The 21,182-nt window shown below is 37.6% G+C and overlaps 1 protein-coding gene across 15 annotated transcripts in view; it reads right to left on the reverse strand.

Annotated features, from left to right (window-relative positions):
* Positions 1-21,182, reverse strand: part of AFDN (afadin, adherens junction formation factor) — a 141,962-nt gene that overhangs the window by 73,709 nt on the left and 47,071 nt on the right. For 11 of the 15 annotated variants that reach the window (XM_008007846.3, XM_073022272.1, XM_073022269.1 and 8 more), the window contains exons 5-9: positions 18,955-19,115; positions 13,633-13,790; positions 4,789-4,900; positions 3,079-3,246; positions 274-318 (exon numbers count right to left, since the gene is read on the reverse strand). In XM_008007846.3, coding sequence (XP_008006037.2) covers positions 274-318; positions 3,079-3,246; positions 4,789-4,900; positions 13,633-13,790; positions 18,955-19,115 — 644 coding nt within the window. The remainder of the gene's footprint in view (positions 1-273; positions 319-3,078; positions 3,247-4,788; positions 4,901-13,632; positions 13,791-18,954; positions 19,116-21,182) is intronic. The other 4 variants (XM_073022276.1, XM_073022275.1, XM_073022277.1 and 1 more) reach the window with 1 other exon arrangement.

Genomic DNA, 21,182 nt, shown 5'->3' on the forward strand with positions numbered 1-21,182 from the left:
TCCACAACCAGTGCTGCTTTTGCTTTCAGTTCCTTCCCAGGGTGAACCTGGTAAAATAAAGACGCAAAATAAGCTTCCAGTAAATGAAATGAGTTCTAGATATGGAACACTTACTAGGTACAAATAAAATGACAGTACATCAAATTTCTTAAAATAGTTTATTTATATCAACTAAAAAACTGATACATAAGATATTTGGTCATTCAACACTATTTTGGCCATGAGGTTCTGTTAGTGCTTTAGTTACAAAAGTAGTAGTAAGCATAGCATTACCTTCGTAAGTGTGATAGTTGTAGTAGGCAAAGTGATTCCTTCTCCCTGGGATTAAGACACATGCCAGGACCCAGGTGAAGGCAGCATCAGCAGGACAGAGACCATGCAGAACACGCGGAATAGGGGGGAGGAGAAGAGACGCAGAGGGTGAACTTCAGTCAGACACGTTTCAAAGGAAGAAAAGGTACACTTCACCCATCAGCTTTTGTGAGGACAAGACTATACTAGTGCCCCAGTCAGTGTTTTAGAAACCAGTGCAGACTGTTAAGGGAAACCACAGGACAACAGGTGAGTCACCAAGCAGCAGGACAGCAACAGTGAGTTAATCATATAAAGGGCTACCACCCCACTGGGCTGATTTCTTCTGTTTAAAGAACACATTGAGATCCAAAGCAAAGAACAAAATAACATATTTGCTCCCCATTCCTCCAAAAGATAATGTTGAGCTCATGACCACATCTCAAAAACTCCTAACCACACCCAGCAGAACCTCAGCACTGAGGATATAATGCTTGGCTGACAATGTGCCCAGGGGAAATACAGTACTTATCCATTCATAAAAAATCATTACGGATGGATATTGTTTTCTCATAAATGGCAAAGAGATCAATTTCATTCAGCATGCTGACTAAATGACATCATGACTCAGTGAAAAAACATGGCTTTGGTGCAGGGAAGACCCTGGCCTTGCATTCAGGCTTGCCACTAACCCCTAGGTCACCCTAAAATAGTGGTGCCAGACCTGAACTTCAGACATTTGTGGAACAAGTTAAGCTATCCCATAAGCACAGGGCTCACGAGAAGTCGGGACTAGAGGCAGAGTCACTTATCACATGGCACTGTGTGTGATTCCCTCCCGCTGTGTGAATTACCTGAAGGCAGGAACGAACTTAATCCTTTTGTATCCATTGCTTTGCCTAAAGTAGAAGGGTCAATGAATGCTGACTGAAGGCAGCAGAGAGCCGTGAGGAATGCAGTGTGTTAATAACCATGTAACAAATGCTGCTGCCAGTATTTGGTGAAAAGTAGTACAGAACTGTGATCTACTCTACACCTACAAAAATTATTCTATATGTTTGATTACCTGAGAGACTATACGTATGAAAGAAGCAGTCAAAATAACCATTCTCACTAGAAGAGAACTTCCCAAGGTGAAGGGCTTTGATTTTGGTGCTCTGCCTCCAAGGCCCAGATCTGACACACAACACGTGTCAGTGACTATTCATCAAATGCGCAGCCAATGAGTGAATTCTCACCCTGTCTCTGCTATCTACCAAATCAACTGTCCATTACTCATTTGAAAATTATTCTGTCAGCTGCTATTTATCAATTTCTCTAAGGACTTAACACTCTTAAATCCTCAAAAATTTGGATTTGGAGAACAATCTTTAGTTTCTATAATTTAATATAAAATTTTAAAGGGCGGACCCAATACCCGAAAAAGAGCCTAAAAATTTTTAAGTTCAAAAACTAATGGCTGCTTCACAGTTGCCATTCATGATCTCAGATAACCAAACACCAATGCTCTCACACACATTATAGACACACCACAATACTGGGATGTGTTTCCAAACTACAGTGAGATAATACAGCTTTCAATAAACTTTCCACCCGGAGAACTGAGGTTAGCAACACCAATATATTCCTCACAAATAGCTAATCAATTAATTTTTTTGAAGTCCTGAAGCATAAGTAAGTATAAAAGCTACTACCTAAAGCCACACTGCCACTAACTGTGGCATCAAAATGATACCAGCACTTCCTGTATTTATATAACCTACTCTACCATGAGACTGCTGGACAACAAATATCGTATCTGATCATTAGTTAACTACAATAACCTAACTGTAAGAAACTAAAGAAACCTTGTAAATAAACATAAACTCTCAAAAATCAAAGAATAAAAAATGTAATTCACGTTCATGGAGCCATATATCATACACATAACTGGTTCAATTTTCTGCTAATTTGCGATTACTAAATTGGGCTTTCTTTCAATGCAGCTTGGGATGCGGGTGGAACACTCTGATCTTCACAGTATTGTATAATGCAGGTCACATAACAGCATTTAATAATGAAATAAGGAATGAAGTAATGTTAACTGAACGATAAATGTCATGTACAGCATACATATGTGCAAATATACACTCCACCTAGGAATGTGTGTGTAAAACACTTCCTTAAGAACGCCCACTTATTTCTCTACTCAATGGCTAACTTGAAACAACAGCTTTGGCGTATTAGAGTTCTACAAACAAAACACTTAGAGGACTTGTGAAAATAAACGTAGTCTGTTATTTTAAAATCAAATAGCCTTCCTCTTACTAAGATGGGTTTCTTAGATATACAATTTAAAGATATTCCTTTTAGATATTGTCCATGCATCAGAAACAACAGTTAGACAAACAGACACACACACCTTTATGAAATCTGCCCGTAAAAGGGGTAAATATCAATTTGTCAGCTTTAGTAGATTAACTATTTTACTAAAGTTATCTTGGGAAAAAAAAATTAAGGGATTAAAATAATTTAAAACTGTCTATACACTGGTTAAATTTTGTTTCTTAATACTCATTTTTGTTCATGTGAACCATTTTTACGTAAATACATACATATTTTATAACCTTAAGTTTTTAAAGAAATAAATGTTACCTTATGAGAGTTACCTTTTTAAAAAAAAAAAAAAATGGCTAAAAATGTTAAGTCGGCCAACAGAAGACTACCTGAAGATGCATTAGAAAGTACAAAGATTTAAAGCTAAAAATGCACATTAATAATATGTGCTGGTGTGACCATCTTTCTCACCTGGGCTTAACTCTACTAAATAGGGCAGCTTCTCCGGAGGAAGGGCGGAGCCATAGCCAGACCCGTCAGCTCTCTCCTTTCCCTTGGGTGTCTTGCCTTCCAAGTGTTTCTTGGTTTTCTTTGGGATGTGGTCTGGTGGCCTCCTCTTCAACTGAAAGACTAAAATCCCTAGAACAGCAGCATGGGAAATCATCAGGCAGACTCAGCTTAGTCAGGATGGCCAGCCGACTGGCAGTCAACTGTGCAAAGCTTTCTCAAGAAGATGCGTGTAATTTAGGAACATCTGCCAAGGAATCACTGAGTAAAGCTTACCCAATTCATACTTTTACTCAACAGAGGAAATATTAGTAGCCTCTTGGTGTGTTTGAAAAGCTCTAGCAAGCAATTTCCAAAGAGTATTCTAAATTAACAGCTACCTAAAGACGTCATAAGCTTGAAAAACAACACATCAATTTAAGAATAAATGCTTACATTAGTAAACAACTCTATGATCAGTAAATACATTCATATATATAAAAACCACATTCACACACAAATACACATATGAAAATGTACTTTTAGGGTGATAAGTACACCAAAATCTCAGAAATCACCATGAAAAAAACTTATTCATGTAACCAAATACCACCTGTTCCCACAAAAGCCTATTGAAATAAAACAACAATTCTATTACTAACAAAATAAATATGTAAATTTTTAGTTGACTTGATTTTTATTAAATTCAACTTAAAGAATTAAAGCAATTTGCCTTTAATAAAATTTTAACTTCATACTGTTTTTAAAAAGTACTAAACAAGTGTTTTAAGGAGGACAGAAATTTGCTTGCTGAGAAAGATTTTTTTGGTGTTTTAAAACTACCAATCTACATTCCATATTGACACGATTAAACGGCAATATATTTTTATGTTGTTATTAATGCAAGGCCCTCTAGAGAGTTAACAGTTAACTTATGACGTGAATTTGAAAGAAAACCACATTTTCTTAAAAACACAGCTTTAAACTTTGGCTGCTTTGAAATAATTAGGGAAAATTGTTTCAGTAATGCTAAGTGTGAATTCATTATCTGAAATGACTAAATCACTGGACAATCTATAGGGTTACAGAAGTCATTTTCTCTATCACAACAAATTTGTCCAAACATCGCACAGTTAATCTGGTCAGCATGAAATGTGTTATATACTACTGGTAGATACCAATAATCTTCTGCTTCTTGCTGTAGTGCTAATATTCTAGTTTCTTCATGAGATGTGTGATTTACCTGCAGTATCACCATTTGTTCAGTGTCTAACACATGAGACTCAGATAAGCTGAGTATGGTCTTAGGGACAATAGCATCACTCAGGAATCATCAAGCAAGTAAATGAAGGAGGCAGAAAGCTCTAAAGCAAAAAGCCATCCACATGGAGAAACCCTGTCTCTACTAAAAATACAAAATTAACGGGGCATGGGGGCGGGCGACTGTAATCCCAGCTACTTGGGAGGCTGAGGCAGGGGAATTGCTTGAACCCGGGAGGTGGAGGTTGCAGTGAGCCGAGATCGCGCCATTGCACTCCAGCCTGGGTAACAAGATTAAGACTCTGTCTCAACAACAACAACAACAAGGCCATCCAAAAATATTTACGTACACATCTCCTACATCATGTGGTAAGGTGAACACCTGGTATATCATGTAGGAATCTGGTGTAAGTAATCCTTTAATAAGGTTACTACCTTTGTCACTTGGCCATTCCCTGAAGATTTGTAAAGGACACTCATCGTCATCAAGAATAATTTCTTTAGCACCCTTTTCATCAGAATGCTGGGCTCCAGGAGGAAGCATAACCTAAAAAAACAAAAATAATTAACTGTGAATGTGCCAAAGTAACTAGGTTAGCAAGTACTTAAAAGAATACATTTACTGCTTTTGAATGAATAAAATGTCACTGTAGAATTATATTAATCAAGCACTAGAAACAATTCTCATCATCAAAATAATCATCAATAAAAGTGAAAGGTAACAGTCTACAATAAAAAGCTAAGCCAGCTGATTTGGCTGCTTTTAATCACCTGGTCCCTAAAAAGAGCTAGACTGAATATTTTTTTTTACAACCTTTTATAAGGAAAGGCAGTATGTAATGGTCAACTTCTGCGTAATTTCAATCTCTCTAGTCCTTGAACCATCTTTTCACATTCAAAGAACTGTTTATAAAGTGGGTTCATACAATATGTGATCTCTTAGGATAACCACCACACAACAAGCCAGAATAGTTTTCGTTTGCTTGCATATAATCTCTTTATGATTAAATTTTAATCAGACCATTTAGATATATTACAGGGCAAGTAGTCATTCATTCAACAAATGCTTTTAACCACCTGCTTCAATATACTGTATTCACTGAACTCTTAAAAATTCATAATGCTGCATTACTTTTTTATCACGTTTTTACTAGAGCCAAACAATTTTTTTAATCCTCTAAGAAAGCCCCCAAAACACTGTAATATGGAGGAGTGGGAGATGATGGCTGTCCGATATTCTTCCAGACTGTGGGCTGGTGCTTCATCTTCACTCTAACGCACTGCTAACATGAACCAAAACAGGATGAGAGAGGATCAGAAACGAAGGCCAAGTCACTGGCATGTGAACATTACTTGCAACCTGTAATTAATGTAATGATGTTATCTTAATAGACCTCACCACCCAAATGTATCCTCATGCTCACATACCAAATAGGTTAGACTCTTCTACAGAACCTCGTAATTTCTCTCTACACTGCTTCAATTACCTTAAAAAGACAAATAGACCATAACATACCTTATCATAAATTAATCAATCTTTCTTCATAGTGTTTCATATTAAATTCAGTATCTTGGCTCAGAACATATACTACTTCAGGATCTGACCTTCACTCATCTCTTTAGTCTCCATTGTTATCAAACATTTAGAGCCAAGTCACATGGAACCAGAATTCTCACAATCGGTGACATATATCATGCTTCCATGACCCCTCCTGCCCCAACTTTCATGTCTAATAACATCCATTCATCCTTCAGCTTAAGTACAACTTCTCTAGAAAGCATTCAATGATTTTCATTCTAATAGAAAAGCTCCCTGTTTTTCTATTTCTATTTCTTAGTCTTTCTGTCTCCCTTTATTATAAGCTCTAAGGGCAGCTTCTTCTTATCCCAGGATAATATCTAACACGGAGAAAATTTATTGAATAATTAAATAGATAAAATAATGAATAAAGAATATGAAAACAGCTATAATTTATAAAATGGCGAGCTGGGCCAGGTGCAGCGTCTCATGCCTGTAATCCTAGCACTTTGGGAGGCCGAGGCAGGTGAACTGCCCGAGCTCAGGGGTTCAAGACGAGCCTGGGCAACACAGTGAAACTTCGTCTCTACTAAAAAATACAAAAAATTAGTCGGGGATGGCACCGTGCACTTGTAGTCCCTCAGCTATTCAGGAGGCTGAGGCAGGAGAATGGCTTGAACCCAAGACGCGGAAGTTGCAGTGAGCCGAGATCATGCCATTGCACTCCAGCCTGGGTGACAGAGCGAGACTCCATCTCCAAAAAGAAAAACGTAAAAATAAAAAAATAAAAAGGCAAGCTGAGAAGATAAAGAATGTCAAGGCAAAACAATAATTACCTCCTGATTTGTATTGCCTAATCTTGTAAAAGAAAACTGGTTAGGAAATAATAGAACAGAAAACCAAAACCAGAAGAAACACTCAAAGGAAATTATCAAATGATTTCATAAGGGACTGTCAATAAAATCCCAAGATAGGCTTTTATAACTTTAAAACCCCGATTAAGGTGCTCCTTCACGTTCTCATTTTCATCAGTAAAACTGAACCAAAAATTACTGAAAGGAAACAGAATGTTACAAAGTTTATCAGATGCAATTTTACAGAACAGTTTATTATTAAATAGACTTACACACACTTATCAACATAAACATTCCCTTGGCAAATACTGGAGCAACACCACATATCAGATGCAACACTAGACTTTTTTCTTTCTTTCTTTTTTTTTTTTAAATAGAGCCTCGCTCTGTCACCCAGGCTGGAGTGCAGTGGTACGATCTTGGCTCACTGCAACCTCTGCCTCCCGGGGGTTCAAGTGATTCTCCTGCCTCAGCCTCCCAAGTAGCTGAGATTACAGGTGCCCGCCACCATGCCCAGTTAATTTTTGTATTTTTAGTAGAGACAGGGTTTCAAGTTTCTGCCCTCAGTGTTCACGCAACAGATGAGGGACACACATCAGAAAGCATCAGGTCTCTGTTCAGTAGCGTAGACCCTATGTACATTGCTGTTTTACTAATAGTATTCTGACTTCGGAAACATTGTACAGCAGTTACTAATCAATTGTAAGTATAAGCAACGCTTAAAAAACCCACCATATCCATGGACTTAATTATTCTATATGTAAATTATGTCTCCTATATACACAATCATGCTTGCTACATAGTTCTTGTGAACAGATAAGTGATTATCGTATAAGGCCCAGGATTATAACAGAGCTCTCCTGTACTTCAAGTAACTGTCAGGGCAACACACCACAATGTCCTCTAGCTCAGGTATTTTTCCTTCAGAGACAATGTACAATTACCCTGACTATACAATCTTACAACCTTACCCCATTAACAGCCCACAAAATATGGCAGAATTTCTCCTCCAGAGAGAATGCACAATTACCTTGACTATACCACCTTACCCCATCAACGCCCCACAGAGTATGGCAGAACTCTAGTTCATGACAGTGTTTCTTTATCTATAGATTCTCATTTAGAAGCATAAATTTTAAAATTTCACTTCAGAGACGACCATTTTCCTTCAATTTTATCAATATTATTTCTTACTACTTCCTACTAAATAAAGGCCAAAGAAATAAAAAGGTGCATCAAATTAATGAGCTTTGCTGTATTTCTTTGATTCTGAATAACACAAGTCCACTGTAAAAAAAAATACAAACACAGAAAAAGCACAAGAAAAAAAGAAAGTACTGAGAGATAACTATATTTTTGTGACCATACTTTCAATAATTATCTTTGTGCATTTATTTTATGCGATTCAGATCTTAATCATTTAACACATTTTAAAAGTCTTTGCTTCCCTCTTTCCCTCACTCAGTTTGAAAGACAGTATCTTTTCTATGCATTTACCTTTCTCTTTGCTCATGTAAACATATACACAGCATTGTGTTATCTGGTTTTGTTTATGATGACTGGGTATTTGTAAATGTACAGGCATACCTTGCTGCTTTATTATGCCTCAAGGATATTGCTCTTTTAAGAAAAAACAAATACAACATGAATTTTGTGGCGAGCCTGCGTTGAGCACGTCTACTGGTGCCATTTTTCCAACACCATGTGCTCACTTTGTGTCTGTGTGTACATTGTGTTAATTCTCACATTACTTCAAACTTTTTCATTACTATTATTAAATCTGTCATGGTGATCTGTGATCTTTGATGTCACCAGTGTTTTCGGGTGCCATGAACTGCACCCATGTAAGAGGCAAGCTTAACTGACAAATGTGTGTGTTCTGAATGGTCCACTCCCCATCTTTGCCTCTCCTTGGCCCTCCCTATTCTATGAGACATAGTAATATTGAAATTAGGCCAATTAATACCCTAAAATGGCCTCTACATGAAAGGAAGAGCTGCACATCTCTTATTTTAAATCAAAAGCTAAAAATTTATTAAACATAGTGAGGAAGACATGTTGAAAGCAAAGACAGGCAGAAAGCTAGGCTTCTTGGTGCCAGTCAAGTTATGAATGCAAAGGAAAACTTCTTAAAGGAAATTAAAAGTGCTACTCTGATGAACACATGAATGATGAGAAAGAGAAACAGCCTTATTGCTCATATGGAGAAAGTCTGAATGGTCTGGATAAATGACCAAACCAATCACAACATTACAGCCAATACTACTTTAGAGCAAGGCCTAACTCTTCAATTCTATGAAGGCTCAGAGAGGTGAGAAAAGTCTGAAGCTAGCACAGGTTGATTTGTGAGATTTAAGAAATGAAGCCATCTCCACAAAATAAAAGTGCAAGGTGAAGCAGCTGATGGAGAAGCTGCAGCAAGTTCTCCAGAAGACCTAGCTAAGTAAGATCATTAATGAAGGTCACTACACTAAACAACAGATTTTCAATGAAGCTGAAACAGCCTTCTATTGGAAAAAGCAGTCATCTAGGACTCTCTAGCTAGAGAGGAGAAGGCAATGCCTGGCTTCGAAGCTTCAAAGAACAGGCTGATTCTTTTGTTAGGTGCAAATGCAGCTGGTGACTTTAAGTTGAGGCTAACACTCACTTACCTTTCTAAAAATTCTGGAACTTTTAAGAATTATACAAATCAACTCTGCCTGTGCTCTATAAATGAACAACAAATCCTAGATGTCAACACATCTATTTACAGCATGGTTTACTATTTTGAGCCCACTGTTGGGACCTACTGCTCAGAGGAAAGAAGAAAAAAAAAAGAAAAAAAGAAGAACACTTCGAAAATACTACTGCTCACTGACAAGGCACCTACTCACCCAGGCTCTGGTGGAGAGGTACAAGATTAACATTGCTTTCATCCTTACGAAAGCAACACCCACTCTGCAGCCCATGGAACAAGGAGTGATTTTGACTTTCGAGTCTTATTATTTAAGAAATAATTTCATGAGGCTATAGCTGCCATAGATAGTGATTCTCTGATAAATCTGGGGTGCAAACCTGGAAAGTATTCACCATTCTAGATACCATTAGAACATTCGTGATTCATGGGATAAGGAAAAATATCAATACTGACAGGAGTTTGGAAGAAATTGATTCAAATCCTATGGATGATTTGGAGCTGTTCAAGACTTCAGTGAAGGAAGTAAATGAAGATGAGGTGAAAACAGGAAGAGAACTAAGATTATAAATGGGGTCTGAAGATGTGATTGAAATGCTGCAACCTCATGGTAAAACATGAACAAACAAGGAGTTGCCTCTTAGGAATAAGCAAAGAAAGTAGTTTCTTATGGAATCAGCTCCTGGTGAAGAGGCTGTGAACGCTGTTGAAATGAAAACAAAGGATTTCAAATATTATATAAACTTAGTTGATAAAGCAGTGGCAGGGGTTGGGAGGGCTGACTTCAATTCTGAAAGAAATTTTACCGTACATAAAATGTTATCAAACAGTACGGTATGCTACAGAGAAATACTTTGTGAAAAGAAGAGTCGATCAATGCAGCAAACTTCATTTGTTGTATTTTAGGGAGTTGCCACAGCCAACCTAACCTTCAGCAACCACCACCCTGGTCACTCAGCGGCCATCAACATCCAGGCAAGCCCCTGCACCAGCAAAAAGATTACAACTTGCTGAAGGCTCAGATGATCGTTAGCATTGTTTAAGCAGTAAAGTATTTTTAAATTAAGGTAGGTACATTTTTTCTTAAACACAATGCTACTGCACACTTAATAGACTACAGTATACTAAAAGCATAACTTTTATATGTATTGGGAAACCAAAAAACTCGTGTGATTCACTTTATTGTGATGCCAGATTTACTGTGGCGGTCTGGCACCAAATCTGCAACATCACCGAGGTGTGCCTGTATATATCTCCAGGTAAACCGGTAGAGATCTAATTGACGTTGCAGAGCAACATGTCACTGAGTAGCAGAAGCACTCCTTAGTGCTGGGCTTGTTGTCTGCTCTTTTATTGCTATGCACAAAATACTGCAAAAATAAATGCTCATAGAAATATTCTCAGGAATGTACTGGCTATTTGTTTATTTTAGATGTCACAACTAATATTTACCACCATATTTCTAAACAATGTGTCCTTACTGAATGTCCAAAACTGAAGTGTCCTTACCTTCAGTTTTGGACATTATCTCCAATCTCGAGTGTGTGCCGTTCAGGACTACTGCAGAGGAATCTTCCGGACTTTCCTTCCCCACCATCTTTGGGAATTCCCTTCTCCTGATAGATTCTATTCTTGAATTCTCCCTCTCTCTCTTTCTTGGCCTACTCCATCATTCTGCTGGACAATGTCCTCCAGCACTTTTTTGAGATACGGCACGTGTGAGGTAAATTTTTGTCTTGCATGTTCTGAAATGTCTTTATTCCATCCACCTAACACTTGGTTGACAGTCTGGATTGGAAATCATTTCACTCTGCATTTGAAAGTACACGGCATGCCAGATTCCACAGTTACTGTTGAGAAGTCTAGCACCAGTCTTACTCCTAAAACCTTTACATGTAACTTGAATCTTTTTCTTTTGAATCATTCTTTTTAACACTAGTTTTCTGCAATTTCAAAATAATAAGCTTTGGTTTGGGTCTTTGTCAAAGCAATTGTACCATTATTCAGTGGGCCTTTTCAACCTAGAAACTAAACTCCTTCACTTCTGAGAGAGATTCTAGTAGTATCTCCTTGATAACTTCCGTCTCTCCATTTCCTTTGGTTTTCCTTTTTTTTTTTCTTTGGAGACAGTCTCGCTCTGTTGCCCAGGTTGGAATGCAATGGCAAGATCTCAGCTCACTGCAACCTCCCGGGTTCAAGTAATTGCCCTGCCTCAACCTCTCAAGTAGCTGGGATTACAAGTGTGTGCCACCATGCCCAGCTTATATTTTTTTTTTTTTGTATTTTTAGTAGAGACAGGGTTTCGCGGTGTTGACCAGCCTTGTCTCAAACCCTTGACCTCAAAGTGCTGGGATTACAGGAGTGAGCCACCATGCCAGGTTTCCTTTGGTTTTCTCTGATTGATCCCCCTTTAGTATATGTTAGATATTCTACACTAATAATCTAAATATCTTGTCTGTTTTACTTCTTTTTCTCTTTGATCTGTATTTAGGTAGATTTCCTTATTTTCCACCTATCTTATTAATATTTTCCCTCTCTATCCCTTATTTACTTAACAAAATTTCTAAGAGCTCTTTCTCTGTTTCTTTTTCTGGCATTCTAGTCATATTTCATGGATGCGTTATTTTCTTTATCTCTGTGAGTCTCAGTGTTGTCAAACTTCCATCTGCTTTCTCCAGTTTCTCCCTTTTAGCTCCAGTTTTCTTAATGTTTGTGTTGATTTGTCCCCATTTTAAAGGTACTTTTTTCAAATGTCTGTTGAACCTTGGCTATCAACATTTGACAGCAAGTCCCACGAAAGCTGAATGTAGAGTCTATATATGTGGGCAAGGGTCACTGTTGCTAAGTCTCAGAGTGATGTTATTAGACCAGAATTTCCAAAGGTCCATTTACACACAAATCTTTCTTTCAACAAGTGCCTTCTGAGAGGGATCCATAAATCTTCTAGACATCAGTATTATGGGTACAGTCTTTCACTTCATCCTCCTGTTTTCAGTGAAGACCTCTGTCACCTTGTGCTAGTCCCGTTACCTCCAAATCCAAGGACTCCATTCAACACCCACTCATCTCCCATTAGTTTTACTCTAGCCTTCAGCACTTAGGGTAGGGAAGTGAATCTGGTGGAGTCTGCTACTTCTTATAGAAACTTTCAGCCCAATTTCTTCTTTTCAGCCCTTAGAAAGTTTCAAAGCCTCTAATTCCTGAGTCTTCCTGCGGCTGGGACACACTTGCCTGCTTTTGTCTTGATGTCCTCCCAGCAAGATTTCTCTGCTCTGGCAAGTTAGAGACCTCTCATTTACATCTGCAAAATTCCACAGACTACTCTAATCTCGTCATCTCTTCTCTCATTCTCTTTGTTCCTGTGCAATTGAACAAATTTGTATTCCTTTATTGTCATTTTAATGTTGAGAAAAACATGATTTCCCATCTACTGTCCGCTAAAAGTTGGGCTATATTCCTAAGTTACAAATCACTAGTTTTTCCAACTCAATGTAACTTCTTAGCTTCTCAGCAAGAAGATAAAAGTTATAAAACTCAAACAACAAGCCCTTTTATTTAATTCTACCTGTAGCTAACAAGAGAGGCACAAGACCTCCACACTGAATACCATGAAACACTGCTGAGAGAATTTAAACCACTAAGTAAATAAAGAGATACACTCTGCTCACAAATTGGAAGACTAAGTATTACTAGGATGAGAAGTCTCTCAAAGTTCATCTACAGAGGTAAAGTAAACCCAATCACAATCCCAGAAGGTTCTGGGTAGACATTGACAAGCTGATTCTAAAATTTATAAAGAAACACAAACAACCGAGAAAAAACAAAGCGATTTTTTAAAATAATGAACAAAACTGGCACACACAATTTTAACACTTATAATAAATCTACAGTAATTAAAGCAGCTTGGTGTTGGTAAAAAGATAGACATATATATCAATGGAATAGAAAAGAGACAAGAATTAGAACCACACATATATGTGGTCAGTTGCTTTTGGGGTAATTTTTATTTTCTTTAATTTGCCTTTTAATATTTTTCTTATAATAGAAACATATATTACTTTTGTAATGGAAGGGAGATTGCTTTTTAAAAATATACATTTAGCACATGATTTGTAATTTATCAGATTCTAAACGACAAGGTGGGGTGAAAATCTAGGTTTAATTTGATTTAAAGAAAATCTTCCACTTAAATGCAAAGTAGAAAGAGCTACTGATTTGATCAAGTTCCTTACCCGGGCGATGCAGTAATCCTTAGGGTTTTCTTTTTCCAGACCATACTTCTCTAAAGCTTCAGCCACAGCAAAGTCTGCAGGATCTGTAGTAGACAGCAGGATTGTCTTGTAGGGAATATTTGGTTTTAAACTATCTGCATAAATTCTCAATGTTCCACCTGAAAAAACATTTTGACATCTTTGAGTACAACTTACTTTATGCCAATAACAGAGGTAGCTAACATTTACAGTCACTTGAGAAAAAGGTACCTGCATTCTAGCTATAATGAGTACAAAGACAATCTGCCTAATAACGATTTTTTTCATTTCCTGTTAGATAACATATAATAGCAGTAACTAGTTGATCTAGTGACATTTAGAAACCATGAACAATCCAGTATGACAAAGATCATTTTCATCTTCTCTCTTCAAGCCAAAGGAGTTTTTATAACAATGAACTGATTTCCACTATAGTGAGGAAAGAAAAGGAACTCTAGAATTTCTCAATGGTGCTGCTCTTTATTCAACTGCTTTCCCATTTCCTTACCTATATATTATTATATACCTATTTCTCCCATTTTCCTACTTCCTGATCATCAATCTGAAACAAACTAAAAACGCAGATAAAGTTAAATATTAACCCACTAAATAAATTCTTTTTTTTTTTTTTTTTTTTTTTTTTTGAGACGGAGTCTCGCTCTGTCGCCCAGGCTGGAGTCCAGTGGCCGGATCTCAGCTCACTGCAAGCTCCGCCTCCCGGGTTTACGCCATTCTCCTGCCTCAGCCTCCCGAGTAGCTGGGATTACAGGCGCCTGCTAACTCACCCGGCTAGTTTTTTGTATTTTTAGTAGAGACGGGGTTTCACCATATTAGCCAGAATGGTCTCGATCTCCTGACCTCGTGATCCACCCGTCTCGGCCTCCCAAAGTGCTGGGATTATAGGCTTGAGCCACTGCGCCCGGCCCAATAAATTCATTTTTAAAAAGTCAAGTAGGAACCAGGAGATCTCAGGTGCTCGAGGCCAAATATTTTTCATGAGAGATTTGCCAACAGAGCAAAGTTCTATTTTTACTTCCAGGCACTACAAACTACAATGTCCTTTATAGCTGTGAACTTATTTAGGGGAAAAAAAGAAAACCAACTACAGCAGAACAATTTGGATATCCTGACATTTTCTTTTGTGTTTCTTTTTAATGGAAATCTACATGTATATGTCATAATATTGTCACTTTTGGTGTCATAATCTGCTTTCTACCTATGGTCCAAGATTAATATGCCCTGAAATCTGAAGTCTAGATGAAAGGATACTAAGGGAAGAAATTAAGATAGGCTCCACAGTCCCATTAAGACAGTGTGCCCCTAGGTATGCACTCTAGCTTCTTTTACTCTCAATTTTCTCACCTGTAATTTAAGAGAGCTAGGTTAGAAAATCTGTGGGTTTCTTGAAGCAAATTCTTAATTTCCATGATTCTATTACATTTTAATTCTAATGCAGTTATTTCAGCTACTGAATATTTTTCATACTCTCTTTTTCAACAAGTCTGGCACGAATTGCATTTTGATAACTTAGCTCACAGTAAAATCATGTTGGTCTTTTAAGAAACTAACTAGTCCACAGTAGTATTAGAATATGGACCTGCTAAGCCAGGCCAGGGGAATCACAGGTTGCAGCACATCTTTACCATGTGCACGCTCACACTGCCCCGGGGCTCCCCTGTTCCAAGGCAGAGGAACAGCAATAAGCAGGTCAGATGATGTTCCTGCCTCAACAGCTTACATTCTGTGGTTGGGAGGCAGGATGCAGAGGAAGAAGACTAACAAGAAAACAAATAAATACCTTTAAAATAGTGACATACATTGTGAAATATAAAAGGTTGTGAGAAAGAACATGACCAAGAGCATCCTAAGCTTGGGTGACTGGCCAAGAACTCTCTGAAGAATAAACATTTGAACTCAGACCTGAACAACAAGACAGAAGTAACCATGTGAAAATCTAAAGGAAGGGCTTTGTCTCAGCAGAGGACCAGCAGCTGCTAAGGCTCAGGGTTGGGGTACGTCTGGTTGGGTTCACTGGCCAGTACGGACACAGCAAGGGGAAAAGGGGCAGATGAGGTCAGAAACCAGCTGAGACCAGATCCTACAGGACTTCTCAGACCATGATCACATCATGAGTTTGAATTCTTCCAGTTAAAGTGAGAGCCACTGGAAGGGTTTAAGTTCTGTATGTAGGAGTGTGTGTGTGTGTGTGTGTGTGTGCGCGCGCGCGCACGCGCAAGAGAGAGTGCACATGTATGACTGTGTGTCTGCGTGCATGTGTCTAAGGAGGTAGGCAAAATGTCATTTGTGCTTTCCAAAGAGGATCCTGCCTTTTGGGTGAAGACAGGGAGATCAGCAACAGGAGAGGAGTCCATTTAAACTGTGTTTTCCATGACACCAGAATGCACACTCCTTATTTAATTACACTTCACATCCAAATACAGGCCTCAAGAAAGTCACAAAAAAACCACGAGTAAACAATTAGGCAGACTACAGTTAACATCTATATGATTTTGGTTAGTGTCCCGTTTTGAAGATGAAGAAACTGTGGCTCTTGGTTTGTGCACAGTGGTTCCAACTGTACCCTGACCCCAGCTCCATGTGCTTCTGCACTTCACAGTGCCCTGCTACTCCTAAGACTGCGCACTAAAAAGCCCAAGAAGAGGAAGAATCAACTAAAACTTATCTTACCATTTTGTTAATTTATCAATGAAAAAAAACCATAACAATAAATGGTAGTAGAATATTTGTGACACAAATGAATTAACTGAGGTATGTAGGGCATTTTGGGGTCAACTACATTTTGAAGCCATCATGAAGCAAATATAACTAAGTGTTAAAAAATACAAAGTTCAGGGGCAAAGCTTGTTATGAATTATGATGCCTGATCACCTGTGAGGTGAGTTTAACAGAACCAAATTAAGGAGGACATATAGGTTCTGTTATCAGAACTTGAGAAACTAATCCTTGGGGTAAAAGATAGAAAAATAACAGACACAGTTGTCACTCTTAGAGAAGTGGTATTCACAGGTGCCCTTGTCTCCAGCCCACACTAAAGAATCAACCTGATAGCTAAGCTGATAGCTGCAGTAGGCTGTAAGGATATATTTTTTCAGAGCAAGTTATTTGTTAAAACTAACAAATAAAAACCTTAGACTTCATTAATACTTTTAGCTTCCTTAGTATTAACCATAAAGGGTCATTTTTTGTCATCAATATTTAGTTAAGAGTTTCCTCAGAGTCTATATATAGAAAAATGTTCCTTCTACCCCCAATCACCCCTTTAATAGACAAGCTGTACTTAGATGTTCTGCTATTTCTCCTCCTAATTCCTTGCAGTTTTTCCTGTTTTCTTTGCTGATTCCTCTTATCAGTGGCTTTCCCTTAAGTTTCTGAATCACCTATACACTGTCTAACGACACTGATCACTCCCAAACCCTAATCACCATGTGCTACTGAAACACTAGCCTAAAATATATCCCATATCCCACCAGCACTTCATGTGACACACATAAACAAAACCTACCTTCCACCCCCAAACGTTCTTCATTCTACAGTCCATCAGCATCTTTCCAATAAAAAGCAGAGGGGCCATCCTGAATGCCTCCCCTCCTCAGTAAAATCCAGTCTATTGCCAGTTCCTGATAATTCTACCTCTTAAATATTTCTTCAGACCTTTCTCCCTTTATAGTCCTGCTGTCAATGACACAGCTCAGAGGCCCCTTATTCCTTATATGGGCAAAGCAATAATTTTAATGGGCATGCCTGCTTCTAATCAGAATTCTCTCAAATCCATCTTCCAATCTGCTTCCACGGTAATCTCTCCAGATATAAAGCTCAGGCTACAATGAAAGCTTTCTAAACCCCTAGCTTAAAACTCATCAACAGCTTATTAACAAAGCGTATCAAATTTTTCCATCAAAATACCCCCAATGGCAGTGCAAACTACATGGGGGAATCTGGGGACATAAGCTAAGTGACATACAAAAACTTCCTATTTCATCGTAAAAATATATATATATATATATAAATGTTACATTCTAACCACATCAAAGCATATTTCATTATAACAAATATTTTTTAAAGTTAGATACAAAAATTGACACTCCAAGCTAGCTATGTTTACCATGACTCACTACCTCTAGCCCATACTGGAATATTCTTTAAGGGAACCATAGAATAAATTCAGAAATTCATTTCAGTAATAATATCAAACTCATTCTTACAGTATACAAAGTGCCTTCAGGTCTGGCATGTGGTTAGCACATGTAGCCATTGCTAAGCGTTCCTCTTGTCTTTTAAAACTTTTTACTACTCTTCTTTTTTATATTTTCTTTCAGACTCCTTATTTTCTTGTGTTTTTTTGGGTGCATATATTTAGAAATTATTTCAAATTCTTGACAGAACAAGACAAAATACATATAAACAAAGAATCATTCACATCTCAAATATAATCTATTAAAATATTTATGGAACCAAGAAGTCCCGTACTCTCTGAGATCTTTTTTGAATCACTGGCACAAGTCCTGTGAAATGTGTAATTAGGACTCAGTTACAGGGTGCTAAGGGTCAAAATAAGAATGAACACTAGGGTGGGCCAACGCCCCCCCAGATGGTGGCTCTCTGGACACTAGGCTGAAATACGCTCAGGAGAAACAGAGTCCTGAGCAGTGTCTGCAATGGACACAGAAGCAAGTGGCCACGCATTCAATGCATCACGTCTCATTTAGATCCCATCCCAAATAAAAGAATTATCTGAGGCAGTCAGGACTATTTAAACAATGACTAGTTATTTGATACTATTACGGAATTATTACCAATTATTTTATATTGATAATGATACTATGGTTATATTTTGTTTTGCTTTTTAAGGAATCTTTATCCTTCAGGAAAATATACCAAAATATTTATAGTTGAAAGAATGATAAGTTAGGGATTTGCTTCCCAACAATAGTTTGAAAAAGGAGGCAATGTACTTTGGAGTACAGAAGAAACCTCGGTGATCCGTACACGGGAGTTTATTTTATCTTTCTCTCTTTTTTTGTATATACTTAAAATTTTCTAGCTTTTTTTTTTTTTAAGAGCTGTACTGGGGGAAAGTATGAAACTAAACATATCCCTATGTGAACAGAACTCTTGTACATAGGGTAGGCTGATTTTGTACCAGAAGTATATGGTACACATTTGTTAGGAAAAGGCTACTTCACCCAGTGCTTTAATTAAAGCAGGTCTCATGCACGTATAAAGAGTGTAATTAAACAATGCTCTTTGTAACAGGTAGAACAGAGAAAAATACCAAGTTTGTACCTGAATCAGGCCGCCCATCTGAGCTCCGAAATTCCTGCATTCTCTTTTCCAATTTTTGCTGCCTCCGTCGTTTCATAACCACCTCAGGATTAGAAATGGTTCGAGTAAAGCTGGTTTCAGGCATGTCTTTGTAAACCTCAGCAGCCAGTCGAGAATTTTCACTGTAAGAAAAAAAATGCCAACAATATTTTAAACACTGTTTTCTTATTGGAAATAGACACATTGCAGTCGTACAAAAATCAAAATGGCAGATGCTATTCGGCTACACCTGTACCCTAATAGATCTGTTATGTACTATTTACCACATATTAATTACTAATGATAAAGAATAGTTTCTCTCAATACAAACGAATATACTGAACTACACAGAAATCTATCATTAAAAGTTTACATTAATAGTGAGTTTATTCATGAATAATGCTAAAAGAAAAATATATTGATTATACATTTCAGTGACTTCCACCCGTGTTACTCTAAAACAGACCAATATTATACCATGACCTTCCAACCACAAGAAAGAAATATAGGACTGAATATACTTTAATTTTGCAAAAATCTGTCTTAACATTATAGCAAATTTAGGCTGGGCGTGATGGCTCACTCCCGTAATCCCAACACTTCGGGAGGCTGATGTGGGTGGATCACCCGAGGTCGAGTTTGAGACCAGCCTGACCAACATGGAGAAACCCCGTCTCTACTAAAAAAACAAAATTAGCCAAGCGTGGTGGCAAATGCCTGTAATCCCAGTTACTTGGGAGGCTGAGGCAGGAGAATCACTTGAACCCGAGAGGTGGAGGTTGCGGTGAGCCAAGATCGCGCCATCGCATTCCAGCCTGGGCAACAAGAGCAAAACTCTATCTCAAAAAAAAAAAAAAAATTACAGCAAATTTTGAAAAGCCCAAATTAACTGAATGGAATGATTTTTTTAACACCTAAAGGATTTAAAAAACATTAACTTCCTTGAAGTTAAATTTTCAAAAAGGAAATTGCTCCAACAGTTTCTGTGAAGGAGTCAAATGTATAGAATAAGCTGAAAACAACACTAGGTAACTGACATACTTAACTACATTTTGGTAAATATACTTCAAAGATACAATTTTTAATCATAAAAATAATTTAATTAAAAATAGTTAAGCTTTTAATCAAGTTGAACAACTTAACTTATTTTAAGTCAAATAATGTATCACCCCATAAATAGGATGATAAATAGAGCAAGTCATAAAGTAGAAGCATTTGGTACATTTTGGTTTATTTTGAGATAGGGTCTTGCTCTGTAGCCCAGGCTGGAGTGCAGTGGCACAGTCATTGCTCACTGCAACCTCAATCTCCCAGGCTCAAGCAATCCTCCCATCTTAGCCTCCTGAGTAGCTGAGGCTACAGGCATGAACCTAGCCTAAGTTTTAAATTCTCCTTTGGTATTTTTCATGTATGAGCAGTGTATCTTCGTACATTTTTTTCTCTTGCATAACTGCATTTAATAGAGCCTTATTATGTAATACTAGAGTCAAGTGTTTACATAGGCACCAACGCCTAGTAGATTCATATCTAAACCCCCTTTGATACAACACAAAATAGGCTCAAATTCCACTGTAAAGTATACCTTATTCACTGACAAATGGTTAAGATCCTCAATACATACAGAACACTTAGAATCAATTTTAAAATGGGAAAAAGGCTTGGACAGGCCACTCCAACAAAAGAATATAAATGGTTAATAACTACGTGGAAAGATGTTGCCTTATTAATGATAACAAATTCAATTTATGGAAGGTATTATATACTGTAGAGATAATAGACTGTTCTGTGACACCCAAGAGTTGCAGGTGTAAAGAAAAGAGAAGTCTCCTGGGCTCCATGACAGTACGGGGCAGTCTGCCGATGGGTTCAGAACACATGAGAGTATCCAAACCCTGTTACCCAACCATTGTTCCAGAATGCACCCTGAGAAAGTAATCAGATGAATTCCCTAAATCGTAGAACAAGGACATTCACTGGAACATTTATTTAAAAACAAAACAAAGAACCACTATAAACAATCTATAAGTACACCAAAAATGGACTAGTTACATAAATTATGGAAGAACTATATAATACTGTATAATCATTTAAAAATGTTTTTGTGAAATATAAACATCTTAGTGGGAAAAATATCAAGTGAAAATCCAGTTGAAGAAACTGTGGTTACATTTCTGTTTAAAGCCTCTCTAGACAAGCCTATGAAATAGAAA

Source organism: Chlorocebus sabaeus, chromosome 13 (genome assembly GCF_047675955.1).
Source record: "Chlorocebus sabaeus isolate Y175 chromosome 13, mChlSab1.0.hap1, whole genome shotgun sequence".
Lineage (NCBI taxonomy): Eukaryota > Metazoa > Chordata > Mammalia > Primates > Cercopithecidae > Chlorocebus > Chlorocebus sabaeus.